Source organism: Mirounga leonina, unplaced genomic scaffold (genome assembly GCF_011800145.1).
Source record: "Mirounga leonina isolate KUSES-001 unplaced genomic scaffold, KU_Mleo_1.0 Mir_173, whole genome shotgun sequence".
NCBI lineage: Eukaryota > Metazoa > Chordata > Mammalia > Carnivora > Phocidae > Mirounga > Mirounga leonina.
This window is the reverse complement of record NW_023270447.1, coordinates 85,306,400-85,320,593: the sequence shown is the minus strand read 5'-3', so window position 1 is coordinate 85,320,593 and position 14,194 is coordinate 85,306,400. Positions and strand designations below refer to the sequence as shown.

Sequence of the window (14,194 nt, the reverse complement as noted above, 5' to 3'; positions counted from 1 at the left end):
CATTTTCAGTTTTACCCTGTTTTTCTTTGTTGCTCTCGCAAACGGCTGAATGTGCTCCCAGTCCCACCAGCAGTGCGTTGCTGGGACTCGGCGCTCGCCGAGCTTTGCCAACACTTCAGACTTGCTGATTTCTGTCAGGCTTCTGCCTGCATAGAGTAGAACCTCTTTTTAATTTCATTGCCCCGATGACTAGTGAGACTGAGTTTTTTATTTTCCTCTGTGAATGGGCAGAACTTTTTCTAAGCCCCCTGAAAGCACCCTCCCTGCCCTGCCACCACCCCTTCTGAGGTGGAAGTCCCAAGAGTACGTGGCTGGCAGCTGGGAGGGGGGAGAGCGCGTCTCGGCATGTGCGTGATACCTCTGGGGCCACCACCGGGGCACACGCAGGCTTTCCGGTGTCCCCTCACTCCTCTGCTGGGTTGGGCGGGGACCCGCTCTTGAAACCAGTGCGCGCTCTCTCAGGGTTTACTGCCTGGAAATGCGGGAAGAGCGGCAAGAGCGGCTGAGGTTTATTGACAAGCAGCTGGAGCTCCTGGCGCAGGACTACAAGCTGCGGATTAAGCAGATCACAGAGGAGGTGGAGAGGCAGGTAAGGAGTGGGGAGGAAGCACCCCGGGGAGATCGGGACTCCAAGTCACATCTGGGGTGCCGGGAAGGTGAAAGAGCACACGTCCTTATCCTGGCGGTTTCTCAGCCTCCCGGAGGGAGATGTGGCCCTGACTCGAGCCCACAGTACGCCCCTCCCCCACCACCTGGGGCTCCCTGGGCCAGTCCCCATCCTCCGGGCCTCCCCTCCACATTTCGGGTGAGCATTTGCCCGCCCATCTGTCACATCCCTTCTCCCTCAAGCTTTCCCGCTGGAAGTGAGCTGAGGAGACTACCGGCTCATGGGGGAGCTGGTGCAATCTGTGAGAGTTGCTTAGCCTCTCCTGATGCTACAGGATGGAAGCAGGCTCGCCCTCCGTACCTGACGGTGCGCCCCGTCCCACAGGTGTCCACCGCGATGGCGGAAGAGATTAGACGCCTCTCGGTGCTGGTGGACGACTACCAGATGGATTTCCACCCTTCCCCAGTGGTCCTCAAGGTCTACAAGAACGTGAGTTGTCAGTGGCAGGTGTTCTGCGCTCACCCCCATCCTTTTTGGCTACAGGGTGGAATGGCCCATGCGGGACAGTGGTTCAGCCCCTGCTGGTCTGTGTCTAGGCCCCTCAGCCAGGGGGGCAGGACCCAGACTTCACTCAGTGCTCCGCGGTCACCTGTGGGTGCGGGCTGACCGGCCTCAGGTTGGTCCCCAGAAGGAGCTCCCGACCATGGTGCTGCTTCTCTTAAGCTCTCCCTTCCGCTTGCAGGAACTGCACCGCCATATAGAGGAAGGACTGGGCCGGAATATGTCCGACCGCTGTTCCACGGCCATCACCGACTCCCTGCAGACCATGCAGCAGGACATGATAGGTCAGTGCTGCGGGGGTCTTTGCGCTGCCAGAGGTCCGTTTTGGAGGCCCGTCCACAGAAACAACGGCCTTTCCTTGTCTGTCACCTTTGATGATGAGTTAGCTCAAGACCCTCAGGTTCTTGGGGTGTGCTGTGCGTTCACTCCGCACACAGACTCCGGAAGCCGTCCTGGGTGACCCCACGGGACTGTCCTAGGCTGGGGTTTGGTCTGTCCTGAGATTCACACTTGGCATAAACATCAGCAGGTGTGGCGCCTCGGTCCACAGACCCGTGGGGAGTGCTGGCCTGCCTCTCTGGGAGAGGGACGTGCAGCCCCACAGGCCCCACGGGCCCACTCCTGCCGAACCGTCAGCATGAGCCTCGGCGGTGGCCGGCACGGCCTCCATGTGCAGCACAGGGCCGAGCTGATGGGCCTTCTCATTTCTGCTCCTGACAGATGGTTTGAAACCCCTCCTTCCTGCATCTATGCGGAGTCAGATAGACATGCTGGTCCCTCGGCAGTGCTTCTCCCTCAGCTATGACCTGAACTGTGACAAGCTGTGTGCTGACTTTCAGGAGGACATCGAGTTCCATTTTTCCCTCGGCTGGACCATGCTGGTGAATAGGTTCCTGGGCCCCAAGAATAGCCGCCGGGCCTTGATGGGCTACAATGACCAGGCAAGCAGCATCCCTGACCCTCGGGCCTCTCCGGAGGCTCTTCTGCACCCTGCCTGCAGACACCCGGGCCGGGCTGACGGGGCTTTCCTGCGGTAACTGCCGTGGCACGTCTGCTGCCAGCCAGACGGCACGTCACGGTTCCAGGTTTTTGCCACAATTCAGTCGAATGTTACCCTACGCACTGATAATTGTCAAATTTAAAACGTGAGCTGAGTTTTTTTCCTTACATTAAAATAAGTGTCTATTAAATACAGAAGATTTAAGTGTGCCCATATGGCACCATTTCACAGTTCCGATTTCAAACCACTCCCGTCCTTTCTTCCACTTGAATTACTGTGTGTATTGTTCCTGGTGCACATCCCACACTTGGTGGGACGGCCAGTGCTCACATTTTGTGGGGTCCTCTAGTGCTCCCCTTGGGGCTGGCAGATTTGTTACGAAGCCTAAATTCTTCCTGGCTGCATGCAAAGCTCATTTGTTGTTTGTTTGTTTTTTTTTGTCTTTTGGAAATTGCAGAGCCACGCTGTGATCCTGTTCCCAGCCTCCGGGTCCGGAGGCTCACTGAGAGTTCTGTTGAATGAGAGACTTGCCACACTCTTCTTAGCCCTCTCGTTGTCTCTCTTCAGGTGCAGCGCCCCATCCCTCTGACGCCAGCCAACCCCAGCATGCCCCCGCTGCCGCAGGGCTCCCTCACCCAGGAAGAGCTCATGGTTTCCATGGTCACCGGCCTGGCCTCCCTGACGTCCAGGACCTCCATGGGCATTCTCGTTGTTGGAGGCGTGGTCAGTGACAAGCCCTGCCCGGGAAGGCTGGGGGCAGGTGGGCGGGTGGGTGGGGGCCAAGGGGCACAGTCCTGGCGGGGGTCCCTGCATTGGTCCAGTAGTGTGTCATGGTGGGCGCGCCGGTGGTTTCACGGCCACCAGTGACTGTTCACTGTGGTTGCATGGGGAGCTGTGCACAGCCTGAGCCTAAGCTTCATCGTGTATTCGTTGACTTCTTTAAGTCTCGCTCCACTAACGTGAGGTTTAGACAGCACCAGTCCTGTCTTACAGAGGAGGAACGTCTTGTTGGCTTGCCAAAGACATAGAGTTAGGATTGGAACTCTGATCTCACGGCCATGTTTGGCCCCAGTGGGGCCCATACTACATGGTGGGCAGAGAAGAGGCCTAAGAAATGGACAAAGCTGGGTTCTAGATAGGTGGGTGTGGCCACGTGCTTCTCCTTTGTAGGTGAGGAAGCTGAGAGCAAAACCTGCAGGGGTTTAAGACAAAGAGCCCAGACTGGGCCTTGAACCCTTGTCTGTCTATCTCCTGGTTTTCTTGCCCTTCCCCTTTCCACCCCAGGGCCTGAGATCACAGGCTGCCTTCTTGATAACTGGGGTGCCCCCCACGTCCTGACCCAAGATACGATGCAGCCAGAATAGGTAACACGTTGAGTTTTCCTGACAATGCAGCCTCACTTTCTCGGTCACGGTCTTTTGAGCTATACGGGGTTGCAAATGTGAAGGTAACAAAACTGCCAGGAGTTGTACTTGGCTTGGAGGGCTGCGGAGGGAACAAATCTGAGGCCCCCTTGCCTTCCCTCTCTGTCGGTGGTGCGTGCTGTGCTGCTTTATTCATAGACAGTGACCTGACAGAGCGTCATTAGCTCAGATGCTGATACTTGATGGTCATGAGACCCTCTTAAATACCCCATTTTACCCAAACAACCCTGTGAGTTGGGTGGAGGCCATTATGCCTCTTTTGGGAAGAATGGGTGTAAAGAAACTTGCCCACGTTTCAGGCAGGCAGGCAGCACTGAAGCCTTGATTTCTAGCTCCATGTCCAGTGCTCTTTGACCATAACCACACTGCCTTGAACCAAAGTATTACAGACCAGACGAACAGGAGCCACCGACCAAGGAACGAAATGCAGAATTGTACTTGTCAGGGCCATTGGAATGGAATGTCACCGTAGAGCATGCCCACGTTCAGTTTTAGGAATTCTGAGTGTCTGGGTCTATGCTTCTCATCTTAACACCACCTTCCCTTTCTCCTCACCTCCTTTGCATGAGTTATGTCATGTGGCCAACACTCAGTTACCCTTGTTTCTGAACTGGGGCCCTGGGGCAAGTCTGGCAGTGACAGCCGAGAGGATGGGCAGTGGGATGGCAGAGAGTCTGCGTCGGCTCATCACTGTGTCTCTGCAGGTGTGGAAGGCGGTGGGCTGGCGGCTCATCGCCCTCTCCTTTGGGCTCTATGGCCTCCTGTATGTCTACGAGCGTCTGACATGGACCACCAAGGCCAAGGAGAGGGCCTTCAAGCGCCAGTTTGTAGAGTATGCCAGCGAGAAGCTACAGCTCGTCATCAGCTACACGGGCTCCAACTGCAGCCACCAAGTGCAGCAGTGAGTGTCCTCGTCCATGCCGAGGGGCCAGCCCCTGTGGCTTAGGACTTCCCTCTAGCTTCCCTTTTGGACCTGGCCTGGAAACCGCTGGGTCCCGAGCATCATCTGCCACTGGCCTTCAGCTGTGCTGTGCCGGCTTTGAAACCAGGGATGGGGAGAGGGGTCTTTCCAGGGACACCTTAGGTCCTGGGCTGGGACCACGTAGGTCTCTGTTCCCCTAAGGAGGGTGGATATGAGAAGACGAAGATGAGGGACATTACTTGCAGCATTTATTAAAGGTTGCCTTGGCTTGGTTTATAGGCAGAGCTTTGAGATGCTAAGCCACAAGCCTGTCCTCTGGCATAGCTTTGGGCAGCTGGGGCTGGATTGCTTGGCCTGGCTGGTGGACGGGAGTACTGGCCTGCCTGCCTTACGTTGCTGCGTGGCGGGCCCCTTGCTAGGCACTTCGCACCTCATTTTTCATTTTCTCTGTGACCCCTTTGAAGTAGACGTTGTTTGTATTGGCCTCTCCTTTATTCAAACGGGTAAACAGACTGGAGGAGTCGTCCCTTTTCCCCTGCCACTGGGTGATTAGCGGCAGGGCCGGGATCTGAATCCTGGCCCGTTGTGCCCAAGCCAGGGTGCTCCCAGCTGTCTCCTGTGGTGATGCTGCGTGGGTGGTGGCTGTGACGTCCACGGCCTCGGCGGGGGGCGGGCAGGATTGTGCCACGCTGGGCTGGCGCGCTGGCTGGAGCCACCAGCGGCTGACACATGGGCTGCGCTGCGCTCGGTAGGATTCAGCCAGCGACGGTGTTCTGCAGAGCAGCTGTGTGGTCCGGTCCACCCTGCCTCTCTCTCCCCCAGGGAGCTGTCTGGGACCTTTGCTCATCTGTGCCAGCAAGTCGATGTCACCCGGGAGAACCTGGAGCAGGAAATTGCCACCATGAACAAGAAAATTGAAGTTCTCGATTCACTTCAGAGCAAAGCAAAGCTGCTCAGGTGAGGTCGGCCTGGGTGCTCAGTGGTGGTGGGCTCTGGTGTGTGGCGCGGGCGCGTCTGTGTCTTGGGCGTGGACACGAACCTCCCTTGTGTGTGAGAGGTTAGATGGCTTGCTGCTGGAGGTTCGAGACGTAGGTCCCCGGCATCCAGACACTTGCAGTTGGGGCCGTGCTGGTGGTGGAGGAACCAAGGCGTTTGCTTCTCCTTAGCGGCCCGTGGCTGGCGCTTGAGCCCTCGGCATCCCTCCAGGCTCGTGTGACCCATTTCCTTTTTGTAAAAGGAAGTTAAGTAACTTGTCTGGGGTCCCATAGGAGATGGTCAGGCCAGGAGTAGAAGAATCCAGGTGTGCATAGTCCTAGCAGTCTGTGATACTCTGCACACTGATTATCTTTCATTGTCTACTGTGTGCTGGGGACTCTGGGCTAGACCTGCCACACGCTTTATTCCATTTCTCTCTGAGCCCAGGGAAGGGGGCAGGTCAGCATTTTTACCCGAAGGAGAGCGGGGTAGGCACCAGGTGGCTGGCAGGGCCCGCATTGGCACCCAGATCCATGTGCGGTCCCTGTTGAAAGTCAGAGCTTCCGTCCGTGCTTCGCTGGAGAGGATGATTCTAAGGAGCCGGAGACCTGGGTTCTGGCCCAGGCACTCATGTTTGGACAGGTCATGGAGCTTTCTTAGGTCTCGTTTTCATCTGTAAGACAGAGCAGGATTTCATGACAGAGCCACAGAGCTGAACCTAAAAGCGCTGTGCAAAGGTCCCTGGCCCGCTCAGCCTGAGATAACATCTGCACACGGGGACCCTGTGCTTCCTGCCCCCGCCGCTGACATCATTGCCAGCCCCCTTGGTGACAAGTGGACTTTCCCTCCCTGACAGTGCAGATGCGCCCTCCCCACCCACCAGCCTGGCTCAGGCCTCATGGGACATCTCATGCGGGGCGTGTGTGGTGGAGTGTGTGTCTGCTGCTCGTCACCAATGGGGACGGGGGGAACCCGTAAGGGCTGTGCATCCGGCAACCCAACCCCTCACCGACAGGAAAACCGAGTTCCGGACAGTTTGGGGACTTGCCTGTGGTCAGGGAAAGCCAGCATAGGGCTTGAGGGTCAGAAAAGCCCGACTTTTGGCTCCACCATGACAGTGTGACTGTAGGAAGTTACGTGACCTCTCTGGGCCTCTTTTCCTTATCTGTGGAGTGGGGGTGATCAGAGGAATAAACGAAGCTACATGTTAAGCGTCCTTAGAACAGCGCTTGGCCTGTCACGCTATTGCCCGTGATCAGCTCTGAGTGCTACAGAAGAACCATTTCTCTGCAGGAATAAAGCCGGTTGGTTGGACAGCGAGCTCAACATGTTCACTCACCAGTACCTGCAGCCCAGCAGATAGTGGGCCGCCGTGAGCCGGAGCCCGCGTGGGGAAGGGCGGCGCCGCCAGCCGTGTGGGCCTCCCACCAGGGCCACGCACAGCTCCTGCCCGTGGCCGCCACCGTGAGAGCGAAAGCACCCCCGTCTCATACCATTTTGAGCCCCTAATCGCTAGTTTTTTTTTTTCCCCCCTTTGCCTGCTGTTGCAGGAAGATCTGGTTCGTACCCCTAAAGGAGACTTTTTAAATGATGACTGTGGACGGCATGGTACCGAGGAGTCGAGTCTTTGCTTTGTCGGGTGCACTTGATTGAGACTCATTTGAGTGCTTGACAAAGTCTTGGGATTTGCCCGCACCGCCAAATGCCTGGTTGGAGCCTTTAAGGGTATCAGGCAGACCCCCTTCTCCGGCCAACACTAACACTGACCCGAGCACACCCGCCTGCCGCGCACTCCAGCACCCCTGCAGAGAAAGGCCGCCTTAGGGAGGGTTGAGTTTTCTTCCCAGGTTGCATTAGAACAAGTTCCAGAAAGGCCAAGTCCGTCCCAGAAGGGCTGTTGCCTGTGTGTGTGTCGGTTTGGCCCTTCAGCGTTTGTGCTTCGCTCCTTCGGCAGAGCATTTCAGACACGTCTTGGAGGGGTGGGGCTTGCCGTGGGTTGTAGGCTGAGGCAGGCCTCGTTGCCCTGGGGTTGGGAAAGATGTTGCAGAAGTGGCTGGAGTCAGAGTGGCTGTGGGAGGGGCCGTGTGGAGAGAGCAGGTAGCTGGTTCCACGATGAGGGAGGGCCTTGACCTCCCTCCTCTTCTTTGGGTCCCTCGTTCTGGTTTCAGTCCTTAGCCCATGTTGTCTGATCTTATTGTTGGTCAGAGATGGTTTGGTCCAGAGCGTTCAAGGATGTAGCCGAAGGAAAGATGGTGGAGGAAGAGGGGTGGAGCCCATCCAGGATGGCTGGAGAATGTGGAGTCCACGGAGAACAGGGCCTTCTGTTTGACCTTGCTCTGTGAGGGGCTCACAGGGTCTGAGAGCCCACGCTCTTAGCTTGATTGCATCCCTGTTAGGTTCCTCAAGGCTTGATTGCGTCCCTATTAGGTTCTTTAAGAAATGCTCCCGCCCCTGCCTTGGCCCAGGCTACCCTTGGCCACCGGTCCTCTGGACTAAGTCTCCTGTGCCAGGGAGGCTGCAGCTGGCTGAGAGACGGTGTGGGAGACCCAGCAGCCATCCTCCGGTCCTCCCATCCTCCCTGATCCCCAGAGCCTCTTACTGACCCTCACCTGGCCTCGTGTTGACTTTGAGAAATGTTTCCTGTTGAGTTTGGGATTGTTACTGGTTGAAGTGGGGGCAGGTTCCTGTCTCCCAAGGTGTTAACTGGGGCAAGCAGCCTTCACAGTTCAGGTCTGAAACCTTCCTAGAAACCAGCAGGTCCTGTCTCCCAGAAAGAGGTGGGGCTCAGGCAGAGAGGTGGGGCTTGTCCTCTTGAATCCCCCCCGCCCTCTGGCTTCCAGGAAATGAGTTGGTGGCCTCTGCTCACCGGTAGTTGGCCACGCAGGTGGCACCTTCTCCAGGTGCCCACTTATCTTTCAGACCCTTAGTGCACCTGCCGTGTGGAACCAAGTGGTGGACCTCGCCCACATCGCCCCACGGCAGGGGGATGTTCTGAGCTTTTTGCCAGGCCTAGATGGTGGTCACTTCCAGCGTGTCGGGAGAAATCATTGTCACATGATTCCAGTGAATTTTGTACTTTTTGGGGAAAAAGAAATTATTTAATAACTAAACATGAATGTTTTTGAATGTAGCCCCTGGGCAATGAATGGAATTTTGAGTTTCTTAAATAGTAAGTAAAATTAAATTTTTCCCAGTGAGGGAAAGACTCTTGACAGAAGTGTGGCAAAAGGCACTTTAATTTAATGCTGCTAACTTTGTTCTCTGGTTTTACGTTCGTTTGCTGGAGTGTGAGACGTGCTTGACACAGTGAGTTTTTTCTCTGATGTACTTAAGGTGATCTAGTTGCCTGAATTACTCCTGTATCATTGCTGATAATATTGGCACTAAAATAAAACCTAGTTGGAAACACTTTGTGGGACCTCAGTTTACTGTTCTGATGCAAACCACGTCTGCAGGTTGTATTTTGAAATGACCTTAACTTTGTTGAGGGGAAGTTCCAACTGTAATCTGCCTATGGGTTCCTCTTGCTCTTGGAAGGACTCTGATACTCTGAGAACAAAAGGCGTAACTGATCTTCAAGAACCAGAAAATCTAGAGTGATGTCTTTACAGATTTCGCTGTAACTCCAAGCCATTCATTTTTCACTTAAAAAGTAATGACTCAGACTGACCCACCCTAGTTTGCCTTCTGAGAACTTGGCTGTGAGCTTTCTGTTTTTTGAAGGGCCCTCGGCAGTGACTTGTCCGCCTCCCTGGCCCCCCACACGTGTGCCCCAGGCTCTGGTGCCCCCACTCTCAGCACCGCGCTCGGTGGCAGCCTCATCCTTCCCGATGCCCAGGCCACAAACTTGGGGTGTCATCCTGGACTCCAGTGGCACTTTGCGGGTCTGAACTTCCTCCGACCACCCCTCACTCCCTGGTGCCCTCCGCTTGGGCCACACTGGTTCCTTGCTGTTTGAAACTGCTAAGTACATAACCTCCTTAAGTCTTGGCCCTGGCTGACCCTCTGCCTGTTCCCCCAGACGTCACAGCTAATTCTTTTACCTCCAAGCCTGCTGAGATGTTACCTCGTCTGGATCTTCCCAGACTACCCTATTTAAAATCCCTCTTTCCTTCCCTGTTCCTGGTACTTCCGAGGACCGTTACCCTGCAGCCTGTGGAATAGCCATGTTTTCCGAGTAACCGTCCTCTAGCACGTAATACGGTTTGGTGTGTCCACGTGCTAGAATACTAGCTCTGTAAGGCCTGAGATTTTTGTTTGTTTTGTTTATTGATAACGTGCCAAACATCTAGTCCGGTGCCTGGCACAGAATCAGAACTCAGTATTGATACTTGCTGAATTAATGAATCCTGTCCTGATAACACAGTCCACATCTTATCAGCCCTCCAGGGTTGGGGGCCAGAACACAATTGCTACTGGAAACTTCCTAAGAGTAGTCATGGGACTAGGGGCTTTCAGATGTTCCAATCTCAGCACTGTAGGGCTGATGGGTCCTGGATTGGAGCCTGTCTTAATTTCCCAAAGCCCAGTGGCCTTCAAACTTACTTTTCTTCCTCCCTCCCTTCCTTCTTTCCTTCCTTCCTTCCTTTCTTCCTTCCTTCCTCCCTCCCTCCCTCCCTCTTTTTTACCCACAATTAGAAATAACATAATGAACCAGCATACATGTGTACATGTGTAGGTGCAACCAAAAATTTAAAGTTGGTCAGTGCCCTTTTCCTGTGATAACACAGGTATTCTCTCTTCCGCTGCTATTTGCAACCCACTAAGTCGTTCACCAGCTACTAGATGATGACCCGTATTTGGAAAAAGATGTTCTACACCCTGTTCCATACTCAACACCACCTAGTTCTCATCCTCAGTCAAGACCAGATGCCGGTGGTTGCTCAGCCTACCTCATCCACCCACTGAGAGTTCTGGGGAATCCAAGAGGTGGGATTTTTGGTTTTCCAGTAACAGTGTCCCTATTTAATCACAAAGTATGTGGCCAGAATGTACCCCTCTTCCAAGGCTGGGCTCTCTTCACAGACGTCGGCTAAATTCACTCTTGTCCTCCAGGACAGGGATTTCTGGCTCTGAGCCAGACTCTCAGGCTTGAGATTAGAACAACCAATTTTTAATGAGCGCTTAGCACGTGTCAGACATTGATATGTATGAACCCAAATCTTCTCAGAAATTCGGTGATCTATTTGCCTCTGTGCAAATGAGGGAGTTCATGAATTCATTGAAGTATTTGAGTGCCTACTATGTGCTAATGAGCATGGTGCTAAGCATTAGAGATACAGCAGTGAGTAAGGTGGATAAAAGTCTCTGTCCTTTTAGAGCTGGTATGCTAGTGGAGGGAGGCAGACTACAGGCAAAACCAGTTGAGTAAAAGACATATCAGCTGATAAGGACTATGGGGGAAAATGAGGCAGGGAAAGTTTGGGGAGGGTGTAACAACAGTGTGGTTGGGGTAGGCCTTCTGAAAAGACAACATTTGAAGGAAGACAAATGGGAATGAAACCCTGGGGATATCTGGGGCAGTGCGTTCTAGATGGAGGGACCAGCAGGTGCAAAGACCCTGAGGTAGGAGCATGCCCAATATCTTCAAGGAACCAAAGAAGACTAGTGTGACTGGAGTGAGGGAGGGGGAGAGGAGTAGGAGATAAGGTATGAAAAGGAACTGGAGGCAGATTGGGATCTCACAGGTAAGGACTTTGGCTTTACTCTGAGTGAGGCAGATGCAATTGGAGAGCTTTGACCAGAGGAGTCCCATAAGCTGACTTCCATCTTAACGGGGTCTCAGGCTGTTGTGTAGACAACAGAGTAAGGATGGAAGCAGGGGGACCTGGCAGAAGATGACCAGTGTTCCAAGGAGGAGAGGATGGTGCCTGGGGCCGGGCGACTGTGATGGAGGTGGTGGAAAGCGCTCAGGTTCTGAAGTCCCTTTTAAAGATCCAAATGGGGGGGCGCCTGGGTGGCTCAGTTGTTAAGCATCTGCCTTCGGCTCAGGTCACGATCCCAGGGTCCTGGGATCGAGCCCCGCATCGGGCTCCCTGCTCAGCGGGAGGCCTGCTTCTCCCTCTCCCACTCCCCCTGCTTGTGTTCCCTCTCTCACTGTGTCTCTGTCAAATAAATAAATAAAATCTTAAAAAAAAAAAAAAGATCCAAATGGGGGGTGCCTGGGTGACTCAGTTGAATATCTGATTCTTGGTTTCGGCTCAGGTCATGGGTCTCAGGGTTGTGGGATCAAGCCCCACGTTGGGTGGAGTCTGCTTGGGTTTCTCTCTCTCTCATAAATAGATAAATCTTAAAAAAAAAAAAAAAAAGAAATGATGTGCTATGCTGTGCTGACAGATTGGATGAGTCATGGATGACTCAGGGTCCTGGGCACATGGTGGGAGGGGGAGAGCTTCAGTGGAGCAGGTTTGGGGGAAATCAGGAGTCCCTTTTGGACATGTTAAATGTAAGGCCCCTCTTCTGTAGTTGGATACAAGAACTTGGAGCTCCGTGGAGTCTGGCCTGGAGGTACACATTTGGGAGTCGGCACATGGATGGTGCCTTGGCCAGGGTTCCCCAGAAAGCAGAGCCTCAAGCAGAGGGCTCATGCACCCTCACTTATTTCTGCAGAACAACCCCAGAGAGAGGCAGGGAGGGAGGGAGGAAGAGAGAAGTGGGAAGGAAAGACAGCTAGCAGAAGGATGCATTATAGAGCTGGCTGCCGTTAGATGTGCCTGCAGAGTAACAGGCGGTGACCTTGAGAAGCCATGCGGGCAAATCTCGTATCTTGGTGGGGACAGAGGGGGGAAGAATTTACCCACTATTTCTTTCTTCCCACTGGTTGAAGATTTGCCCCTTGGGGCACTGACTCTGTATTTCTGGGTTGTATGTATGAATGCTGGGGCACCTAACTGGGGTCCATGGTGGGTGATGGAGGTGAGGGGCACAGGCGTGGGCTGGGGCTGTGGTGTGGGTTGGTTGTGGTCGCCACAAGTCACCCAGCCCAGGTGGGGCTGAAGCAACAGGCAAGGGAGGCCAGGAGGGTCTGAAGGGGCGCAGAGGGTTTATGTAGAAAAGTCTACCCCTCAAATCACTCAGAGCTACACTTGCCTTCCCTCCCGTCTTGCCCGGGAGGGGAGGTCTAAGTCTGACCCAACAGAGCCCTACGAGGCGGTAGCCCGCACAGTCTCTGCCTCGGGGGACTAGCTGCTGGTACAGCTGGTCCCTCGTCCAGCCCCATTCTAGATTGCCCTTGTCCTCGTCTATGCTGCAACTGCTCTGGTTCCTGGTGGGGTGATGCAGACTTCCTCCCAGGGGACCGGAGCCCTCGGCTGTCTGGTCCTGCTTGGGCCATGATTGCCACGACTGCCACTTGCTGCTACCAGTGGGTGTGGAGACACCAAGAGACAGACACTGAGGGGGTTCCCGACACTCCCCTGTCCCACCGAGTAGCCGCAGCCCTGGCTGCTCACGGGGACCAGAGTCTTGATCCCCAGCAGCACAGCGACTCTGCCCGCTGGTCCGCCAGCATGACGGGCCCAGCCACCGGGGGATGGCCACATCTTCAAGTTCGATGGGACCCTATCGTGTCCCTCAGCAGAAGCTTCCTGCCCCCGGGCACAGGAAACATGAACTCCAGAAGTGGGTCACTGGAGTGATGGAGGGAGGGGCCTCTACTTACACCCTCTGCTTCCTGTCCCCGAGTATTCTAGCCACAGGGTACACGGTGGCCTTTCTCAGCTGCTTGGAGAGCAGAACTGTGAAGTATGGTCCCTGAGCTTGGTCCTTCCAAGCTATGCCACTCGGGTGTTGGGGTTCCTGGAAAGATCACTGGATCCTTTGGTCAGATGCCCATTGTTCCACATTTTGCCAAAAAACAGGTCACTTGGTGTGAGGCGATATGTGTATACCATGTCACTACATCAGGGAATCTAAAGCCCTCAGATGGTGGTGGGGGTGAGCCCCTGCCCCCCCAGGGTGGTCAGGGGGAACCGTATGTGGATTAACATTAATCTCAATAAATACAAATGGCCCCCCTCCAGGGTGGACGGAGGACAGATGCAATCCACCTGCTACCGGTGGCTGGCTGGTCCCTTGGAGATAGCATATGGAGGGCTCAGCTTTGGTCCTGCTTCGGCAGACCAGGCGTTCAGGACCTCCCCGAGCCTTCGGGAGAGGAGCCCGGGCCACTTCACCCCTGTCGTCATGACTGCTCTGTCTGTCCTTGGGCCCTGTGTACCCACACTAGGGTGGCTGCAGAGGGAGGCTGGCTGACGTCTACCAGCATGTCACCCATTCCAGATGTTTGTTGACCGTCTCCCCTGCCCTGGACATTCTCCGATGGGTGGATTGAGACACATTTTTCATCTGTTGTGCCCCTCCTGGTGCTCACTGGCTCACCTTCTTAACCTCTCCCCAGTTCTCCGGGTCCCCCATCTTCCGAACTTTCCCCCCTAAGCTCCTGGCCACCAGCCAAATCACCTGCCACCACCCAGGGCTTTGCGTGTATCTGTCCCTCAGGCCGTTCATCCCTCTTTATGCGTGGGTGACCAAGTGTGCAGTGTCAGCTGTGTCCACTCGGGAGGATTGGCCTTCGTCTTTGTCCTCAGGGCCACTCCTGAGAGAGGGTGGGGGCACGGGAGTGACAGCTGTCCATTCCAGCTAGGGCAAACACACTGTGCCCAATGAGGCCAAGTTCTTATTTGTTTCTTTTACATGCTTCACAT

The 14,194-nt window shown here is 54.8% G+C and overlaps 1 protein-coding gene across 3 annotated transcripts in view; it reads left to right on the top strand.

Moving 5' to 3' along the window:
• Nucleotides 1–8,900, top strand: part of MFN2 (mitofusin 2) — a 28,676-nt gene extending 19,776 nt beyond the window's left edge. For 2 of the 3 annotated variants that reach the window (XM_035019777.1, XM_035019778.1), the window contains 8 exons: nucleotides 463–589; nucleotides 992–1,096; nucleotides 1,350–1,452; nucleotides 1,889–2,109; nucleotides 2,736–2,891; nucleotides 4,297–4,493; nucleotides 5,337–5,471; nucleotides 6,783–8,900. In XM_035019777.1, coding sequence (XP_034875668.1) covers nucleotides 463–589; nucleotides 992–1,096; nucleotides 1,350–1,452; nucleotides 1,889–2,109; nucleotides 2,736–2,891; nucleotides 4,297–4,493; nucleotides 5,337–5,471; nucleotides 6,783–6,852 — 1,114 coding nt within the window. In that variant the 3' untranslated portion in view covers nucleotides 6,853–8,900. Of the gene's footprint in view, nucleotides 1–462; nucleotides 590–991; nucleotides 1,097–1,349; nucleotides 1,453–1,888; nucleotides 2,110–2,735; nucleotides 2,892–4,296; nucleotides 4,494–5,266; nucleotides 5,472–6,782 lie in introns of all 3 variants that reach the window. The other variant, XM_035019779.1, reaches the window with a different exon arrangement.
• Nucleotides 8,901–14,194: the final 5,294 nt, after the last annotated feature.